At 38.1% G+C, this 22,836-nt stretch overlaps 1 protein-coding gene across 1 annotated transcript in view; it reads right to left on the reverse strand.

The window, feature by feature from the left end:
- Positions 1-17,001, reverse strand: part of LOC140243554 (plexin domain-containing protein 2-like) — a 39,569-nt gene extending 22,568 nt beyond the window's left edge. The window contains exons 1-3 of the mRNA XM_072323224.1: positions 16,821-17,001; positions 10,149-10,277; positions 8,640-8,709 (exon numbers count right to left, since the gene is read on the reverse strand). Of these exons, the coding sequence (XP_072179325.1) occupies positions 8,640-8,709; positions 10,149-10,277; positions 16,821-16,964 (343 nt within the window). The 5' untranslated portion in view covers positions 16,965-17,001. The remainder of the gene's footprint in view (positions 1-8,639; positions 8,710-10,148; positions 10,278-16,820) is intronic.
- Between the last annotated feature and the right edge of the window lie 5,835 nt (positions 17,002-22,836).

Genomic DNA, 22,836 nt, shown 5'->3' on the forward strand with positions numbered 1-22,836 from the left:
AATAATCTTTTCTGTACTTCCTGTTGAAATTTGGCTACTTAGGTTTTTCTTTAGGCTATACACTTGTACTTTTTCAAACAGGCACTGCTTTCACTTGGATATAGAATAAATTTTCATTGATACTTTTGCATAGCACAACTGAGTGACCCTTATCTTTAAAAATCCTCTTTTCTCTCTTTCCTATGAAACTGCACCTACTTTAAAGGCAGCCGGTCGTCGCAGGCGATTCGCAGCTCAGTAGAAAAGCACGACAAGCTGCTCCTCCCGTTATTGTACCCCCGTACGTAGCGAAAGCCGAACACGACGCTACGCAGCGCACCAGCGAAAACCTGATGGGGCACGAGCGCCGTGCGAGCTGTCCACTGTAATTTCAACATGGACGCCCGAACACCTACCGAATGGGGCCGAATGGGTGCATGCATAAAACCGCACAACAGCCATGCGCATGAAAATCTCTCCCGGTCCACGACACAACATAGTGAGAGCTGTCGGGTGTACGTACGTACGTATCTGACTCCAGTCTCTGTTTATATGCACTATGGTGCCAATTTCAGCAATCTAAGCAATAATATTTCAAATGTCTGAAAATATTATATAACAATATCATAAATTATTCATATATTACGTTGTTTAATATTTGGTATTTATAAATATGCTTTGATGAAGAATGTATAGCAAGTTGCAATGCATATGGCCATATGGCAGGTTGTTATGATCTCATCGTGCAATGTTGTCTGCTGCGTCAGCTGCATGTGTTATACGTACAGCTTACAGTACGTTGGGCCGGATCGTAACATAACAAAGTTGATAGAAAGTCGTCGGTACCGGTATGTCAATATCAATATTGTGTGTGGTATGCGTGTACTGTTTGCAATAAAAAGTGCGGCTGTACTGTTTCGGCTTAGCCTTGGCTTTGGTTTAGTAATGAAACCTCACAATGGAGATCAAACAGCCGTCCAACTCGAGGCAACGTATCTACTTGTTTGACGCTATCGACGAGTGGGGAACGCAGAGAGACGTGTTCTTAGCTGAAGGACAAGTAAGAGACCGGAGGGGGAGGCTTCAGCGTCAGCGTGCCGATGAAAAATTTGCTTTCCACTTGCTGGAGTTGCATGAACAGTTTTGCAGGAATTTTTATTTAGAATGTGCAAATTCGTGTTACAACATGCACGGTGGAATTGTGTTGCCACGGCTTACGCCAATCAAGCAACCCCAGCTGGCCAAGTCAACAACTTCAAGGAATCCAGATCCAGATGATGTGTAAGTAGAAGTCTACACATGAATCAATGATTGAAGTGGAATGACTTTTTCTAATCTAGTATCAGTAACTTTAGGGCATTTGCGTTTGATCGACAAGTAGGCCTATTTTTCTATGTATAATTCCGCGAAAAACTTCTCTAAGTCAAATCTCTATGTCAAATTATGATAATGCCGCAATTGAAATGACATTTGCTGGGGCAGTTTAATGTCATTAGTCCCATTAAATGAGAAGTTTTTCATATCAATCATGTTATGCAAATTCCCCAAGAATATGATTTAGGATTTGCAAATAAATTTTTAAAAAAATTAATAGATCTATCGCAAGCTCCATCATACATGTAGTCTAACCCAATAGATCTGGTAGAACTCTAACGTTTAAACAGGGGAACTATAGGTTCAAAGATGATAGATCTAACAATAATAAATTCTGGTTTAGGCCCTACTTCGACTTGAAGGTATGTTGGTTGGTGCACGGCCCCCTTTTACCACGGCCACAGGTACACTGTGCAGTGCAACTGTGGCCGTTGGCCCTGCACGGGCACAGTCGCTTCCCCGTCCTGAATTTACACACGCCAGGGCAAGTATGGTTGGACCTACTACTAATCGACCGCCTAATGTTTATCTGCTTGATAAGAATATTTAACACTGACATTCACGTAAAAAAAAAAAAACTTGACCTACGTGATTGAGAAAATCCAGCTCTATCAAATGCCGTTGTTCCGTTTTCGATTCGAAGTTTCAGTGCAAGAATATCGCCGACGAACTTGCGTGGCCTCGTTTCAGCTCCCCGCGGTAAATCGCGATATTAGGATCGACCGCTGTTTTTGCATTGACAATGCACGCAAACCGAGTTGTATTGAACACCGTGTTGTACGAAGCTTTTTAGAAGCCTTTTAGAAACTTCCATAGACATTACATTGTGCTGTCATTACGATTCGGTGAAGATATTCATTCGAAATTTTGTCCTTGATTAAAACCATTAATGAACAATGAATTATCGCGTTTTCCCACACCATCCTCATCTACATTCAAAGCCAATCCATTTTTATGTGCTTTGCGCGCAGAGAAGTGTGTACTAAGTGTTCAGTGCGCGAATTATACGCGGTAGGTTTCAATAAGGGTGGTCGATATGTAGTAGGACTACCATACAAGACACAGGGTCTCCGACCCAATCGTCCGCGTTCAGGATGGACAACTTGGCGGTAATATCCGCTACCCATGACGATGTGTCATCGTCCATGATGGCCACCCTACCTATATATAACACTGACGATTACAGCGTACTGTAGTTAACGAGTGACGACGATCGACGGTGCGATGAAGAGAAGGCGTACACTGTAGTCGTACGAAGTATAGGCAGCTAGCTACTATAGCTCATGCGAACATTGCATCACACAGTACATACAGTATACCATACATTCAATTCACATTACACAAAACGTACTCCCCGCGCTCAGATCAATCAAGCGAGCAAACGAGATACTATAGCGCGATACATTGCTTTAGGGATGTCTTGCGCACACACACATTTCGCTTCGTAGCAACTTCGGAAGCGAGTTTACGTGCTGCCGCCCGCGGCTGAAATATGTCCATGTATCCTCGCGACTGGGTGTCTTTAATACTCTCTCTTCACTCAATTACTTCTTGAATGGGTTAGGATGGTCCTATCTTACAAAGCTACTTACCATTTTAAAGCTCAGAGTGTAGTCCTTTAAACTATGTAGAAAAATGCAAATCATTCATTTTGGCCAACTTTTTGAGCTAGGGGAACATATAAATTGTAAAGTATGATTTATTCTGTACTGAATTAACATTAGGCATTTTGCAAGTATTTAGCCAAACTGATTCTTCACATACTTTTCATTGACAAAATCTCACAGAAAATAGTGCATATCCAATTATTATGCATAATTCAAAGAACAGGCCAACCTTTCTTTCTGTCTATAGCTCTCAAGATATCTTTGAGATGATTTAACATTGTATCTGGAAAAGGAGGTACAACGGCATTTTGCTCCTGTGACAACTGTTCCCATGAAATATCTGCACATTATTAAAAGTCAAACATAAATTCTACCCACAAACATAGCCCTAATCCTAAATCTAATCCTCAAATTAAATCTAAAACCCTATCAAACCGTAACCCTAAATCCTTGGAGAAAATACAAGATTCAAGATTCAAATTTACAGTAAAGCCTTGCGTGATTATAAGCCTCGAGTGATTATTGCAGGAACAAATGTCGAGTCACCGGAAAAGGAAAAATAATGCAATGAGCTTGCAATGTGTAGGCACAGTGCACCACGCATTTGCCCTTGCCCTTTATCCTGTGTTGAAACAAGGTAGTGATGCATGTGAGGTCGTTTTCCTATCCTCCTTTCCACATGAAGAGCGGGAAGTTGTTAAAATATTCATCAGATTTCCGCAACTTACCCCAAGTCACTGCAGGCAAGGAGATGGATCTATAGTATAGCATCTAATTTCCCTGATATTCCTCAGCCCCATCCCCCCTTCATCCATACTTCAAGCAACAGTTGCCTTTAAAAGAAAAGCAGTTTATAAAAATGGATGCATACTGCTGTATTAAACTATGGGCATGTGTCTTGTTCTTTCTATTGTTTTTTTTTTTTTTTTAATTTTTTTTTTTAGTGATCATATTTTCTGAAAGCAATTATGCAATGATAATGTGCATCAGTTTTATATTTTTTAGTGACAGCAAAAAACTTGGGTGAAGAAAACAATAATGTACAGTGGAGCTGGATACCTAAAGCAAAGATACTATATATCACATGAATACATATCTCATAATTTCTTAATGGTCATTGTCATATAGTATTTCTGTGGTTTTAATGAAGAGAAATGAATAGTTGGATCCAACATGTTGTCCTTGAGCATATGAATTGGACCCATCTAAAATCATACCTCATTATTCCAAAGAGCAACACATTTATCTTTAATTAAACAAGCCTCAATAATACCTGAAACAGGGAGGCTTTTGTATTCTATTGTCAGGACATTTAGACAAATTTTAGTTTTCAAGGAGCCTCAAGTGTAGAATCTAGGAAACTTGGTACCGTAACTCTGTAGTTACGAACAATTACCTGCCTAAAAGGTACCATAATGCAATAGTTCAACCCCACTGATCATTATACACCTATTATTTTACCTACTAAACCAACTCTAGAAGGAATCTGTACAATGTGCATTATGAAACTGAAAGAGGGCATTTTGTTTTATACTAATATGGAAAGCAAATTTAATGTACAATAGAAGAAAGAGGAGGAGGAAGGAGGAAAGGAGCAGTAAAATTACACTGCCACTTTTTAAAAAAAAATCATCTTCTTCTTGCCTCTCAGCCTGAAGATCATTTTGATGTAGTATTTCCAAGCATGTTAAAGTATTGTTCACCACTGGGGAGCACTGACATAAAAGATGTTTGAGTTATCGCATTATATGATTGATGCATACGGAATGTGTTGGTCAGTTGTATGACAAAACATCCTACCATATAAAGATTTTGTTGTAAAGCCTAAAGTGTAAGGAGACAACGCTATTTTTCTCCATAAACCGTAACTGTAGACAGTTTATTCTAGAAATGATCTTAATATGTGACCCTGCACCTCAAAACAAACAAAAAGTCGCCAGATATGAATTTTTAGTTAAGACCATATTCTGAAAGAGCAGACTTTAAGCTTTAAAATGATGTATAACTCAAATCAAATGGACTCTCTTAACCTATCTAAATATTGGAAAGAAAGCACAAACTCAGGAAAAGTGTGAACTGAGAAAAGCGGCTCTGAATTACAATGTCTATTCAAGCGCTTAATCTTTACCAAACCGTGCTGGCTGTGCGATGAATGGGACAAAAAGTAGGAAGTAAACCACCAGAGTAACAACAATGCAGGGATTATCAGATTAAACTGAAATTAAGCATGCCTCATTAACACATTCTGTCCATAATTAATGCCAACTTTCAAAGCAGTAGCACTATCCTTTCAAAAGTTATTAAGAGTTGAAAGTGACAAGGGTTTTCAGAAATGAAAAAGGGATTCTAAAGACACACCTAATCACACTATTCTACCAAAAATGTTCGAGATAAACTGCTAAAAAACACACTTTCCTGCCCGTTTTATGATACCAAATTTTAGCATAATGTAAAAGAAGACCCGCTCTTTCAGAATATATGAAAAAGTCAAGTTCGGCTAGGTTGACCCATTTCACTTATTTTCAGTCCTCACGCAAAATCAGTGTATGCGACTTTATGTTCGTTTCGAGGTGCACGGTCACATATGTTCACATTGTATATTCAACAATACTTACATTGACTGAATACTGATTATAAACATTTGTTATATTAATTGGCTGTTTCTATTCCTCTAGCGCACATTTCAGAATTATTTTGAAGTGCACACTAAAGCTGGGTTTTTGTTTCAACTGCAAATGGTAAATAATGCCTTTAATTATGGACATAAGAACACTGAATATCACCAACAGAACTGATACACTGCATGTAGGTTTCCAGTGGCAAGGAAGCCATAGAGGGGCCATCCTTTCTATCCCTGAACATTCTGAGACAAGCATCATAATTTCCTCTCTCATGGCCCGAATTCACGAAGGTGGTACAAATGAAACCATGGTTTAAACCATGGACAAAAACCATGGAGCGCCAAGTGTCGCATGGATTATTTCGTTACGAAATCAGTCATTTCGTCAATGAAATGATTATTTTGTAACGAAATAACAACATTTTGTAACTAAATGAACATTTCGTCCACGGAATGATAATTTCGTTAACGAAACGGTCATTTTGTCGACGAAATGACCCATTTCGTAACGAAATATTCCATGCGACACTTGGCGTTCCATGGTTTTTGTCCATGGTTTAAACCATGGTTTCATTTGTACCACCTTCGTGAATTCGGGCCAATCTGTCTAGATAGCATATCTAAGAATAGGACATAGAATGTATAGCATACTTTATGGGATAAGTGTGCACACGAGGTGCAGCACAGATTGTATGAAATATCAATATCTTTCACTTGTTTCGCTTTTGTAATCGTCAAAGGTTTCTTGGCTGATTTCCTGTCTGTAAATCAAGCAACATTCTCAGCCAGTATAATGGTTTGAGCTTTATTACTACTCTTGTTAGCATTATTACTTATAACTCATTATCACTATCATTATTAGTACTACATCTAGCTGCATCTTCCTTGAGAGATTTTCTTACTCATAGCAACCCCCCCATAAGAGATGTTCTTAATGCAGTGTACCCTATTAAAACCATACACATCGATGTGTATGGGAACGGCGTTGTGCACGAGTTTGGAAATTATATCATCAGAGGCTGTCACTGCTCACGAAGACTGAAATTCTCCCCCAGCATGATATGTCAGTCACGTACACACATTAGCACAATGAACAAGGCGAACACACACGGTGCACACAATGCATTATAAGAGGAAGCAGTAAGATCAACTCATACACGGAATGGGTTTTCATTATTATACAGCCTCTCCTGCTTCTGTTTTTTTCTGTACGCTGGCAACCCTACGTGCTTGGGTTTGCTCTGATCGGGAAGGTGAGACACCTACACCTCCCTTCTCTGATCACGACAAATCAATACACGGCAAGTAAAACATGTGATGAAGAAAGGGATGTCGTGCATTTACCCCCCTCCCCTCCTCATAAAAATGGCAAACAACTAAAGGGGTGTGTGAAATCCTGTACAGAAGAGCAGTGGAAGTGGATTTTTTTTTTTTTTTTTTTTTTGTGTAATTACACATTACCATCTGACTTCAATTCAGAGCAAGCTGTACCCTCTTTTGAAACAATTCACATCTGATTTCCATGCTTTGCTTTAATCTAAAGACTACAAAAGAGGGAAGACTGATTCAAATGGAAGGTAAGAATATGGCCTGCTTGTTTTCGAATAGCTCATTCTCTGTATACAGAGACTAAACGATACTGTACATCAACCATGTGCAACCACAAGCGAGGCTGGCAGAGACACACAAATTTATCATTTTCTGTCCCCGTCTCACCTTAGCAACTTGGGAATGGAGGTTACGGCTTTTGAATAATGAGACCACTGTGGTAACTGCCCTGCATTGCATAAACCACTGCGTTATTTATGAATGAATTAAACTGTTGAACTTGAGGTTATTCCCGTATGTTCAGGTTTAATTGACTTTTATCAATAATTCACTGAAAAGATGCCATGCCGCACGTAGTCAATTTCAAGAACCTCGGTGGCTGACAGACAGATTTCCTGGATTTTTTTTTTTTAGAGTCCTTAAGCTTTTCATGGAATGTGGTAGAACACTGAATAGCATAATCTTTTATATGAAAAATAGTTTGAGACACAGTCCCTCTATACTTAATTATTTTTGTTTGGTTGGTTGGTTATTGTTGCTGGGTTTTTTTTTTTTTTTTTTTTTTTTGGTTTGGGTTCTTCTTCTTTCTTTTTGCTGGGGAGGGGGGCTAAGGAGGTAAGAAATTAATTTGATTTTTAAAAGAAAGCCAGACTTGTAAGTGAATCTTCAATGTCTACATGTATGAAATGACCACAGAGTCATTTATCAATGACATAAAAAGTAAAAATGTTCCCCTAAATTGGCTCATGATTTGAACACTATGGTATGAGAACCCTCGCCGGCAGGTCACCTCCTCTTGATAATTACTAGTATACAAAGTACATCTGAGCCATGAATGTTTCATGCAATCATCATGGGTAAAATGTGAAAGTGATGAATTTGTGCATGCCATGCACACAATGTTGGGAAGTTCCAGCAGTATGAGCACGTCATTGAATTAAAAAAAAAAAAAAAAAAAAATTAAAAATGTGGCTTCTGCGTGGCTTCTGCAACACACAGCTACACACCAAGGAATAAATTGTGCAACCAGCATTCCGTTATGTGTGTGTTTTGCACTGCATATCAAATACAACTGTACAGCGTATTTACTGTCTGTACCCTTTTTTTTTTTTTTTAATCTTCTTCTCTTTCTTGAGGGTTAGGCAAACACAGCTAAAAAGGGGCGAGTAAACATGCCATTTGAAGGATCGCTTTCAATATCGTGAATAAACACAAGAAAAGGTGGATTCCTTTCTTTTTATTTTTTGTCGGCAAAGAAATTTCTGCAAATTTTGACTGAACTATCACTGCAATGATGACATTAGAAAATGTTGCCAGACACACTGGACCATACAGTGGTACAAATAATATATTCCTATCCACGAAACTGTAAACAAGCAAAGTTCACCAAAATTGGCCACATATGACAAGTGATTACGCAGAAGTTTCCACTTTAATGCTTACATTTATAATGATGCTATATACATGTCTGTCAGAAGGTGAGATTGTACAATGTAATTTTCTAAGCTTACCTCCAGTGGCAATGTATACTTTGGTGAGGTTGTGGCCATAAAACGGGAATTGAAAAGGCAGCGAAACCTCCTGCATAGACAAAAAACATGACACAGCCACAGTAAAACATACCATAAGCCAGCATCAAAAACAAAAAGATTGTAAAAATTACATAATATAATCATAAAAAGCTTTACAGCAAATTGAAGTTGCCATGACAACTTGAATACTTGCAACTGACTGGCTTTTCCCTAACTTCTGTCATAAAATGTACAATCCCAGCTCCGCTGATTTTGGAGTCTATCATATCAGTTCTTGAATGAGTATTATACCCCTTTCATATTGGCCAAAAGCATGGCACATCCTCCGGAGGACGTGCCGTGTTCATCCCAGACCACTGTCAATATGAAAGCACGACTCGGCGTGAACACAGCACGAACAGTGGATGAACATGGCGTGAAATTTGTGCTAGACCGTCTAGCACAAAACACGGCACGTCCTCCGGAGGACATGCTGTGTTTTGTGCTAGACGCTGCCAATATGAACCGACACGGCATACAACCAGAACCAGAAATCTCAGACAAACACAACTGCGAGTGCGCGCTAGTATGTATACAGTTACACGTGTGTGCTTTGTCAATGTACAATGATTGTTTATTTATCAAATATTATATGCCATGACAAATTGTTCACCGACTTGTAGAGATATCAAATTTGTAAGAACAATGAATGATTAAATAATACAAAAAATAAAATATGTGTTGACTCCAAAATAATATAGTTTGTCTAAACAATGTTTACGCTCATTTCACATGTAAAATTGCGAGGCAATTAGGTGAGCCTGCTTAGAATTGGGTCAGTCTGCGCTGGTAATTAATATGATTACTGACGACTGCCATCAGTGGCTATACAACTTTACTGATTGCTGTTAGCTGTTACATGTATGTAGTACAATGCATTTGGAAAAATTTGTGGATTCGGCATTTTGGTGGAGTGCCAGACTGTTGCTTTCATGAAAAAAGGCGCGGGAAGCTGGCCGCAAGTAATCATGGGACCGTGTCCCCAGCAGGTTGCTATGGGAACGTGTGCCTAGTTTGTGCCATGTTCGAGATCAATACTGTATCAGACCGTGTTCATCCCAGACTCGAGTCTGGCATGACATCCGAGGATGCCAACATGAAAGGGGTATTATAGTCTGTTGGAGAACCTATAAAGCCTTTCATGTAAACATTCAGAGAATACTACAAATTGTTATCACTGCAACTACAGATACTTTATGAGACCCATATTATCCACAGAGCCGCCCCTAGAAATAACACAAATTTCCCTCCGGTTTCTCAACATTAACTCACATTTCAGCTGAATTTTATCAATATATAGAGTGGTTTAATGAGTTTCGAATTAGTTTTAATAATGGTATATCCTGACAATACTTTCACTGATACCGCAACCACCACATTTTTTCTGTTGTTCATAAAATGGAGAGTGTGTCTGAGTGAGAGTGGTAATTCGTATCATGTAAAACTTACCCCCGCAGTCAAGTGGGTTCTTGAGAGCGCAGTGTGCACATTCACAACTCGCTCGTCCACAGCAACCATGTCAATGAAGTAGTGCTGCCCGTTTGAGTAGTACGTTGAGTTATAGTAGCTGTGACCATCCTGTTATCATTCGAATAGAAATTGTAAGCAAACAATTGTGATGACCATCTCAAAATATGCAATTTACAACATGAAATATTATATCAAAACATGCATACAGTTCAACATACCAGTAGATTTTAATCTCACTTTTTAAGACATCGCACTATAACATGATGCATCAAGAGTGTACTTAAAGGACAAGTTCACCTTCATAGACATGTGGGTTGAGTGAATGCAGCAATATTAGTAGAACACATCAGTGAGAGTTTGAGGAAAATCGGACAATCCGTTCAAAAGTTATGAATTTTTGAAGTTTCTGCTGGATGAGAAGACTACTATAGCTTGTGATGTCACATGAGTACAACAGTATAAAGAAAGAATAAAGAAAATTCAACATATTTTCACTTTTCTCGCATAACAAAAGAACACTTGACTTCTCTCTTTCAGAAGGCAGGGGGAATAATATTACCCTTAACATATGTCAGAAACAAGTCGAAGAAATGTGCACTTTATTCAAAAAGTGAAGTTTTGTAAAATTCTCTTTTTATTTTCTTTCTATAGTTGTACGCACATGACATCATACACTCTGGTAGTCTTCTCATCCAGCAGTGACTGCGCAGAAACTTAAAAAATTCATAACTTTCGAACGGATTGTCCGATTTTCCCCAAACTTTCACTGATGTGTTCTGCTAATATTGTTGCATTCACTCAATCCACATGTACATAAAGGTGGACTTGTCCTTTAACATGTTAAAACTATTAAAATTTCATGATGAAATTCACAAGTGACGTACACTATAATGACTCTGTTGTTAATAGCTGCATATTGAGTGGGCAAAATGCTCCACTCAGTAAATCTTTGTACAGGTATTGCAGGGCTCGACATTAGTGGTGGCCCAAGGGCCATAAAGATTGATGTTGGGCCACTTAATTTCCAAAATGGCTATCTTCTGGTGGCCCTATCGGGCAGCTAAATTTCAACAATTTTTTTTTATTAATTTTTTTTTATTAATTTTTTTTTTTTTTTTTGGGGGGGGGGGGGTTGACTACATTTCTTTTCTGGGCAGCCATAATTTCAAATTCAAAGACTTTAAAGGAGACTTCCGGATGATTTTCAGACTTTTACATTTGAACAACTATAAATTAGTTAAACTGAATACAGAGTTTCAGAATTTTTAGTGATTGGGATGAGGAATGAGAATGTTTTCAAAATCTATAACAAATTGCAATGAACAAGGATGATGACATAGCAGCCTCACCATAAGAATGCATTAGTTGGGGCTCAAGGAAACAGAACAAAAGAAGAAGGCATGCACAGACTTTTCACAGGTGAACTTGTTGAACAAGCGGTATTGTAATGGAAGTACACTGCTACATTTCTGAAATAGATGAGGCTCTGATGTCATCAACACTGTTCAGTGTAATTTGTTTAAGATTTTCAATTTATTGGTTTCTCTGCTCAAGGACCACAATAAATTCCATAAATCTATACAGGGAGCTGTCCATTTATGTACTACATGATGTGAAATTATGAAAATCGTCTGGAATGCCCCTTTAATGGTCCAAACGGGTCATCAGAGGGAGAGAGAGAGAGAGAGAGAAAAAAAAGTGAAGTGTTATGCCCTGCATATTGAAAAGGGTTTTACACGCAACATGGACAGACAAAACTGTTCTATTTTTGTCTGTTGTGTACATTACACACAAAGTCTAGAAATGGTAAGACACACAATGTTCAACTGAATTCTACATTGTACATGTAGAGCTGTTATTATCTTTTTCTAATCAATATTAAACCATGCAGTTGAAACACAACAAAGTTTTAATGAGCATTCATTATTTGACCTTCACGTGTTATTAGATGTCCAGCACTGCATGCTGTACATACAACATTACCCCAAAGTTGGAGGATATTGCACATTGGAAACAGAAAATAAAGTGACATCTCTGAAATGTACCCTTACACAATGTACAGGTGTGTACGCTGGAAATGCCCAACAATGCACCTTGCACACAAAGGCACATTGTGCTGATTATCAATGTTTGTCAGCCTGAAAGTATAAAACTGTAAAACAAGGAATCTTCGCGTGCATTCTAATTTCACAAATTTCGCAAGTGGCAACATTCGCGTAAATTTCAAAAATGCACGCGAAAGTCCTTGCCTACACAATATGCATTGGATGCCAGTGGCAAGTCACAAAAATTTCATGCTGCGAGAAAGGCCGTTAGCTCCAATTCGCAAAATTTTCATGCCACAAATATATCGTATTTTACAGTAAATAAGAACACAATCTATCATGGATGGTCAGTGTGATATGGATGTGTTCATTTCAAAAGCAAGCTTTCGCTTCACTTCTGTGCAAATACCTTTTTTTACAAGTTGTACATATGTAATAATCTCTTAAACATGAATTTGAAGAGACAGGTCACTCTTAACTATAACTTCATTTTTTTCTTCTGATATTTTTAAACCACACATTCTGGTTTACAAAACAAAACAACACTGTAAAGTGTAGTGTATGTCTCATGGTGCCTGGTGAAAGTATAGTGAACATTGTATTGATACTACTATAGCATTTATCCCTACATTTAAATGCAAAAAACTGTAATACAATTGTAGCTATTTCAATTTAACCTGTTTCATACCAAATTCTGAAATGCTCATGACTTTATGCAAACCATCAGGTTCTGTACGGAACGAGCTACACTGTACAATGTAATTGCTATTTGATGTGCATCCTTCACAGAGTCACAAAATCACACAAAATGCGGTATACCACTGCCTTACACTGGAACTTTATAAACAGAATGGGAACCCATCATGCTATACAAATATCAGAGGTGTATCAATCAATCACTGCTACGCTAACTAAAAAATACAGCAACGCTGTCCATAACAAACACGAGTGGACTTGCTATAAGAGCGAACTGAAAAGATTTACATTGGAATTTGGACCAAGTTTTCCATGAAACATACATTTGTGGCTAAATAATGTGAATGTACTCAGCAAGATTGCTTGGTCTTCCTCTCTCCCTACCTCCCTCTGCTTCTACCCCCCCCCCCCCACAATTTTCCTGCAATGCACTGCCACTTGTGATATATATGCAGAAATGATTTCATCAAACAGTGTGTCATAAAGATGGATTTAACAGAAATGGGTGTGGTCTTGCCATTTCATCATTATTTCTTTGAGAGTCAAAATCTTAGACTATGATTATGTGCATATTGAAGGAATTATTCTCTCTAAACCAGTTAACGGCCCCCAACATTCTCAATATATCTAATATTTCTACCTGTTTTCTCCTGCCTGTTCAATTGATGCAACTGAGGCTTTGGGTATGAACAGTACATGTACATCTGTAGAGTGTGTTTGAATCTGCTTTATGTTTCTGTCTGATTCTAAGTGTTTCTACAGTAATTAGATACCATAACTTGTGAAATAATTGAAATTATTATTTTCTCTCTCCCTACTGTACCAGTGTTTTCCTTTATACATTGTATATCCATTCACAACTGACTTGGATGATAGCTCCAGCATGAAGTAGTGAACAGGTTTAAAAATCAGCAATAACACAAAATAATTCCCTGCTACAAATACACTTGTATGTACCATACCTGTAACATAAATTCAGTACATTGTACATCCAACATCTCCCATGCAACATTACGCACAATTTTTAATCGTTTGAAGACAAAAAGTACACTGTGAATTTGTAGTTAATTTGTAGAATTAACAAAACAAAACATATACCAGTAAATATATACCACCTACAAAAATAATATGTAAATTACAATGTATGATAAAGAAATCGATCCAAGCAGATTATGTCAGTATATATATGGTGCATTCAACAAAAAAAAAAAAAAAAAAAGTTTCAGTAGTAATCCCTATCACTTATTGTTTTGTTGTTTGGTTGGTTACAAGTACTTTTGTTTTGTTTTGTGTTTTTGTTTTTGCTTTTGTTTTGCGGGGGCCGGGGGGGGGGATACAATTGTGCATAAGTATAAGATCTGCATTATTATCACATGATACAAGATATTTTGTAAAATTTATAGATTAAAGGAAAAAAACCTAAATGTCGTTCAATCTACTTTATAACTATTAAACAAGCAGTACTGTAAAACGAGGAATGTTCGCATGTATTTTAATTTCTTGAAATTTGCGAGCACCAAGATTCGTGAAGTTAAAATGCACATGAAAGTTCTTGTCTACACTATATGCATTGAATACGCCAGTGGCAATTCGCGAAAAGTTCATGCTCTGAGTTGTTTTGTACGTACATTCAAAAGGACAGTCTGAAAAATGGACAGTTGCCTGTATCTCAGTATCACACCTTTGTCCAAATGCTCATAAATGTGGGTAAAGGGAGAAATATTTTTAGCTATGCTCCAATAGTGTCTTTACCTTTAATAGTAGAATACATACTACAGTATTCAGCATTATTTACAGTCAATGCAACTGTGACACTTGTGTACCTTTTCCCCACTCTTCCACTTTTATTGCTGAGGTGGAGGGGGGGGGGGGATTTTTCGATTGATGAAGTCATTGTTATACGAAGAGTGATGACAAACTCCTTTCTTCTGCTGTTTAAACTGACAAAATGCTGCTTATAAAGGGCAAAGCTCTGTCTGGCACAGACCTTAATAGATCTAGTGTACAATATCCTCAGGATTTCAACTTGTGTGTACATGTATATGGCACAAAGTAAACTGTACATTGTATGATGGATGAGTGGTCATACAGAATGCTGTGTAATAGCACGAACAGGACACTGTACACGTACGTGTAGTGTGTACCCCATGTCACACAAGAATCACACACATTCATACAAAGGGATCTCGAATGAAACCAACAAGCACACATGCTTTTAATGGCCATTATCTTTCATTCTTTCATTCTGAAAGCGATGGATTTACCACAGAAACACTTGCCTTTTATTTCACTGTAAAAAATGCATAATGGCCACCTTTATACAGTAATCAAGAAAAATTATATTCTCATTACAGAAAATTACAGCACAGAGAGAGCAAATCCCCCATTTTATGCTCTGTGCAACATGTATAATTGATACTTTGCAAGGCCAGCAAAATTGCTTCCGATTTCATAAATATACTGGCTGAGCAGTCTTCAAATGGCTTGCTCCCACTGTATCTACATAGATAACTTTTGTGCACCAGGAAACTCAACATGCTTGAATGACTGACTACAACACCCACTAGTCAAATTTGCCACACATACAGTAACCTACTCAGTTATTGATGATTGTCAAACAAAGCTGTGGGAAAGGAAAAATGCCCAAACACAATCAAAGAGAAAATGGAATCATGATATTGGTCTACTGTAGCTCACACACATCAAGTACAGTTGTACACACAAAAAAAAAAAGAAGAAGAAATTTGTGTCATTTTCACGAAATTCATAAACTTGGAATATGTTCATCTCAGAACGTCCTCATCTGACAACTTTATAGCGTGTAGTGCCCTACACCTATCAGAGACGGAAGAATGTGTTGTCATGACAACAGGCAGACAGAGTGAGAGAGGATGGGGGAGGGATAGAGAGGGAGGGAGCCCAACACAGAGACAGACAGACATGCACACATACAGACAGGGAAGAGGAAGAAGGCTGAACAAAGGCAAGCGACTGTGTACAATGTACTAGATTTGCATGCAAGAATGGAGGTAGACAAAGATGGCTCGTGTGTGTCACTCTGCACTCACTGCTGTTTGATGTGCCAACAACCCACAGTACAGTACCACGCGGTGACTTGCACCGAGAAATAGTTATGAATACACGTCATTATTAGGAATATGGTCCCTCTCCTCCCCTCCCCCCTCCCCCCAACTTGCCCTCAAACCACATCTCCTCTGAAAAAAACCATTTTTCTGAACAAGGATCCGGGTGTGGAAAGACAGTGAATCCTCCAGCTGACTTTATAAAAATTCATATTTCATGCAGGAGAAAAATTCTTTTGCTCTATTAGTGAAGTAAGCTTCAACCTTCTTCGTGGAGGAGCCTGCATAAAAAGGTGGGATCCAACTTTTGTTATGATCGCTTTGTTTTACTTTGTTTCTGGATGTCTCAGCCATTCCAAAATCAATTTTCATCAAATAAACTTTGAATTCCTCTTAGAATGGTATGCTTTGCACTATTTCATAAGTGGTGTCTTGGTATCTTGAAAAAAGTAAGAAGCTCAATCCACATGATCTCCATTAATACAATACAATCACAAGAGAAACCTTGAGATAATATCTTCACATACACTGTACAGTGAGTATACAGTAAAACTCACGTCTTGAGTATGATACATGATAGCCTTTGATGAATTACATGTAAGAGTGTAGTGTTCCAATACCAACAGTTTGCATCACATTCTACAGTCTAAACTATCAAGCATGAACTACACATACACTGTATGCAAATGGGGGAGAGACCTTGATGTCAGATTGAAATCACAATAAAATGTTTCATATTAATTTCAATATGTTAATCATTAATGTATTACATTTTGTTTTGTTTGATTTGTTCGTTTGATTGATTTGTTTGTTTGTCTGCAGCTCACCTCAACGATGACAGTATCAGCAGGGGGTGGAGTGCCAGGTGCTGAGGGCATGGGCGTCGCCATGCTGTCATTCCGAGCATCTCGTCGGTACCTGCCACTGCCATCTTCCAGGTGATGCTCAGCCACCGAAACCTCTGCAATCATGGGACCCCGTTGTCTTGGAGACTGGTCAACTGATGTGTACGTTGCTAAGGAATGTGAACACCGATATCACACTTAAAAAACTTGTGCATTTACACACTACAGATAGGTTAGAATTATTTAAAAAACCTAAAATGGAAGTAAGAAATCATGCAATTGTTTAAAACCGTCATAACTACATCATGTAAAATATCAAGTGAATTAGAGTTTCAGACTCTTAAAGATCATGTTCTTTAGATTGCCATGAAATTTCTGCCCATTAAATAATGAAATTATTCCACAACTGAGACAGAACCAGCGAGTACATGTATGATTAAATCTGGTGTAAAGCACACCAACTGGTAATCACTCCTGCTCTGATAGATGCAGGTGCTAGCTTGAGACCAGTTTGAGACCAGAATTATAGTCACTGCCAGCATAACAACAACAACACACACACACACACACACACACACAAAAAAAAACCCAAACAAACATGTAAAACATGAAATTGTCACTGGGTATAATACAGATAAATAGTTTGGAGGTCACATTCTAATAATATTCAACTCATTAAATTGGATGTTCCTATCATCTATCAAAATAAGTAATGGAAAAAAAAATAGGAATGCCAGTTAGAAATGAGGAGACTTTGATGTTTTAGTTTGAAGTTCTATTCCCATCATATACTGTATACGCCATATATTTCGCGAGTCTAAATTTTCGCGAATCGGGAATTCGTAACGATTTCGCAAGTGGTTAAATTCGCGATCATGGAGTCCTGTACAGGATAGAGAAGTGTACACGCATACGTCACATTCACATCGGGATCAGAGTCAATATTTTTGCGTGTCAGGTCTGTATATTCGGCGTATGTATACAGGAATGAGTCACCCTTTTTTTGGGGGGGGGGGGGTGTGGAACAAATTCCATGGCAGACAATATGAAATTGAACCTCAAATATTTTGCTCAGTTTGCTTAAAGGTCCAGTTTACCTTTGGGAGTAGTGATTTCAAAAATTTTCAAGATTTCATATTTGATGCATATGTGTAGGTCTGTTGTATCATAAAACATCCTACCATATGAAATATTTGCAATAAAACCTAAAATATAAGGAGATATCAGGGTTTTTCTCAATAAACCGTAACTGTATACGGTTTAGTCTGGAAAATTGTTTATTATAACTATTGTTCACATTTTGTGTATTTAACAACACTTAACATCGATTATACGGATTCAAATTTTCACAGTGGTTGTTTCTATCCCTAACTCACACTTTAGAACTATTATACAGCACTAATGCTTTCATCTGCAAATGGTAAATTATGCCTTTAAGAGGATAAATCCGGGTGAGAAATTACCAAAGGAGGAAATCAAAAACTATGAATACCACCACAATGAAATAGAAAAGAAGCACATACTATTTAACTCCTCATGTGCCACGTTCGCACGCCCGACTCAGTCCACAGCGTGCCAACTTCGCATATTCTGCTCAAACCCACAAACACGCCCAAACCGATCGATAAATCGCCAAATGTCGCACTATATTGTACAATGAAAACTTTTCTCGCACCTTTGTTCGTCTCACATACAGCTTTCATTTTATACGTTGATTAACTGTTAAGCGGTGTTCCCTAACAGATTTGCGTGTAAATTCTAAGTTTCTGTCACTGTTTTGTGTGCAAAAGTCACACCTTTACAGTAATGTAAGTACTGGTCATTTCAAAGAAAAAAAAAATTATTGATTTGTCAGACAATTTACATCAAAGCATAGCTTGGCATTTTCTCTACAACTTTACTCACTTCATGTCCAGCTTAACAGAAATCTCTAGGAGTTTACATAGACTTGAAAAACAGAATGTTTTCTCAAAGCATGACTACGTTGGTGTCTCTGAATAATGTGGCACACAGGGGGTTTCCACCATGGCACATAAAGAGTTAAATACACGTACAACAGTGCTTTTGGCATGGCAACAGAAACATGCGCCATTTCACGCAAGTTTACTTACTGAGCAAATAGACGAGTTTCTTTTTTGACATTTAAAGTGCATAAATTGTAAATGGACCGTAGGCAACTCCTGTTGTAACGAAATCCTCGGATTGGCAGTTTTCTTTCATTACACATTGTAAATCAGAATTTCATTAATATAGCCAAACAGTAAAGTACAATTTGTACATGTTAAGAGATCCAGATGATGATTTGGGGACCCAAATCTTTGCTACTGATGTACAGTATGTTGTAACAAGAATTTTGTATTCAATGTGTACATTATGATGGGAGTGCCCTGTATCAAAATGAATTTTACTCAATTGTCTCGGGTTTCATGCAATCAGTGGAAGATATGATATGCTTCAATTATAGTCCTGAATGCTTTGTTAATGAAAATGTTTGTGAGATGGTAAAAGCAGCATGAAAGCAATCAATTGAAGTTCCAAAACATGCTTAGGTGGGGATTGATAAATTTATGGAAACAAATTGAATAATCAGGATGTTAGAAGTCTCATTCTAAACTGACATTATACAACAAGAAAGTTATTGATTTTTACTTTTCCATTATACATTGTATGTCATCTCCAATTTAATAGTGATTAAAATATGCAAGCAGGCACGTACAATGTACAATCTTAGACCAGGTGAAGATGTTATGTACGTCTTCACAAGTCTCCCATTAAACCTAAATACAATGTAGGACATCCTGACTTTTGTGTGTGTGTTTGTGTGTGTGTGTGTGTGTTTTCATGATGACAGGTGAAATAATTCTTAATTTCACATCAACTTTTGTTGCATTGCAAAAACCCAGCAATGATCACTGTTTGTGTAAAGTTAGGGTGAAATTCCTGAAGAGATAATGATTTGATGATACTTTGTGCACAAGAAACCAATGAGAGAGATCGATAGGCATTCAAGTTGATGACATCAGCACAGGGTCTAGATCCCCCACTATTTGCTGCCTCCAATTTCACTGTAGACCCACTGTCTATGGAGTGTTTGTGAACAAGGTGCAACACAGTATTTTTCCACACATTTATAGTAATTTTATGATGAAACATCCGCAATTCTGTTTTGTCTGATTTTGCTGTTTGTGCAGTAACATTCGATGGTGTGGAACAGCACTTTAAAACTATGATTTTACCACCAATCCATGCAAAAACAACTGTTCTTAACTTCTTTATTTCCTCACGACACGTTGGTAGCTTATTCTAGGAAATACAGCCGTCGTCATAGAAAGAAATTGTCATGCTACCAGTCAGAGAAAAAAGTATCATTTGATAATGCGCAAATGTAGAATATGCGCACAATTCAAAATTAGCAATTACAATTCGCGCTCAAGATACTTGCTAAAGATACACTTGCCTGCACACTTACATTGGGAACGGATCCAGGAATTCCGTAAAGAGGGGGCGCCTTTACAAATTTAAAGGGAAGGGGCGCACGCCCCCCCCCCCCATTTTTTCTTTTTATTTTATTTTTTGTTTTGTTTTAGCAAAAAATAAAGGGGGGGGGGTGGTGCGCCAAGTGCGCTCCCCCTGGATCTGCCACTGCTTACAAAAACTAGTAACGTCAATTACCATTAAGTCGCCACTACCTAAAGTCGCCAGACATTCACATCGCATGTAACGCGCAGCGCGATCGGAGATCAGCTGGGGCAACGGATTTTCATCGCTCTCAAAAGACATTCCTAATTCACCTTTTTCCTTCATAAAAACACAAATAATTGTAATCCAAATGTATTTTACCATATGTAACAGGTGACAAAACCATTTTTAATGCGAGAATGTTTTTGATTTCGAATGGATTTCAGGTGGCAGATTCACAAAGTTTTTCAAACGCGATGATGCACAATGCATTTTACATTGAAGTGTGTGTATAACACATGCGCTAATAATATGTGGCGCGCTATGGGCGGCGAACTATTACATACAGTGCCTATCGTTAGTTCACCAACTTGGGAGTGCATAGGAATACATGCACATGGCGACTAAGCGGTTAATTGAAGTTAGAACTACTACACATGTAGATGGCTGCTGGGCAGTACAGTAGGCCTAGAGCGAAAAATATTTGCTAGTAAATTTATAATTACACCTTTGTCGTTGACCAATCAGAATGGAGGATCCATATGAAGATATCTAAGACCCCTGGGTCTGGGCAGTTGTAACGTTAGAATTTTACTGGGGAATGAAATACCGTAAACACAGCAAACAACATCATGACCTCTTTCTGAGACTTTCACATCCTCACAAAACATTAAAAAAGTCGCCATTCACGATTGCATTTTCAGTTATGGTCATAGACCATATTCTAAATGCATACTTTACAGTTTCATTATCCCACTATAAAGGCACTATCACTTGTGAATCAGGTAGAAAACTAGAGATCTTAAGATCTATATAGTATAGGAATAGTATCTAACGTTAGTGTGCTAAAATCCTCGCGTTGCGTTGCCACACAAACACACACTTTTTTTTTTGTTTTTCAACAATATTTTATTGATTTCATTCAAATCATTCATAAATCAACCCATTCTGGGTGTAACATGAACATAAAAACGGTACAAATGCCATTCAAAAGACAAATCCATTACCAACTTATACTGCCAATCATCTCCCTTCAACATAACAACTCAATTATAAATCAATCCTACATAGTTGTACTGACCATTTCTTCACGAGAAAGTACTAACATGTACAAAAAAAAAAAATATATCTTCGACTATGGTATACTTATACTGCAAATCACCTCTCTTCTACATAACACTCGATTATAAATCGAGTACCCTACTGTAAAAGTGGAAATTTTCGCGATGTTGAAATTTTCGCGCATTTCGCGCAACCAGAAACTATAAGCGCGAAAATAAAAACAAGCGAATATTTTTGCTTGCCATACATTCCTGTGCGTGATGTCTTGATTCCGCGGAATTAAAAACACGCGAAACTCTTCTGACCCGGCCTAGCGCGAAAAATAAGCCGTGCGAAAATATCCACTTTTACAGTATCTAGGGTATATATGGTTGGACCTACTACTCATCGACCGCCTAATGTTTTTGCTTGATAAGAATATTTAACACTGAAATTCACGTAAAAAACTTGACGTACATGATTGAGAAAATCCAGCACTATCAAATGCCGTTGTTCCCTTTTTGATTCGAAGTTTCAGTGCAAAAATATCGCCGTCGAACTTGCGTGGCCTCGTTTCAGCTCCCCGCGGTAAAGCTCCTTATTGAGATCGACCGCTGTTTTCGCATTGACAATGCACGCAAACCGAGTTGTATTGAACACCGTGTTGTACGAAGCTTTTTAGAAACTTCCATAGACATTACATTTCGATTCGGTGAAAATATTCATTCGAAATTTGTCCTCGATTAAAACCATTAATGAACAGTGAATTTTCACGTTTTCCCACACCATCCTCGACAGTCAAAGCCAATCCATTTTTATGTGCTCTGCGCGCAGTGAAGTGCGTACTAAGCGCTCTGTGCACCAATGTATACGCGGTCAGTTTCAAACAGGGTGGTCGATATGAGTAGGGCTACCATACATAAAAAAAAACAACAAAAATACGTTTGACTAGATGGATCTATACAAAACTAGAATGAAATCATTTCATTGAAAATCAAATCCCCATCCCCACCAACCCCGATGCACTCAAACCTATCCCACACCCCCACCACAACCCCAAACACATACATCCACAACCACCACACACATACACCCCAAACACCAAAACACACATACATACATACACCCCACACACACAACACATACACACAAACACACACACAACACATACACACAAACACACACACACACACACCAGCGAGAGACAGCGGCACCACGCAATGACGAGTAGGCCCACTGCTGCACTGCCACCGGCACTGCTCTACCTGATCAAAACATG

The sequence above is a fragment of the Diadema setosum genome, chromosome 20, assembly GCF_964275005.1.
Source record: "Diadema setosum chromosome 20, eeDiaSeto1, whole genome shotgun sequence".
NCBI classification, from domain to species: Eukaryota; Metazoa; Echinodermata; class Echinoidea; order Diadematoida; family Diadematidae; genus Diadema; species Diadema setosum.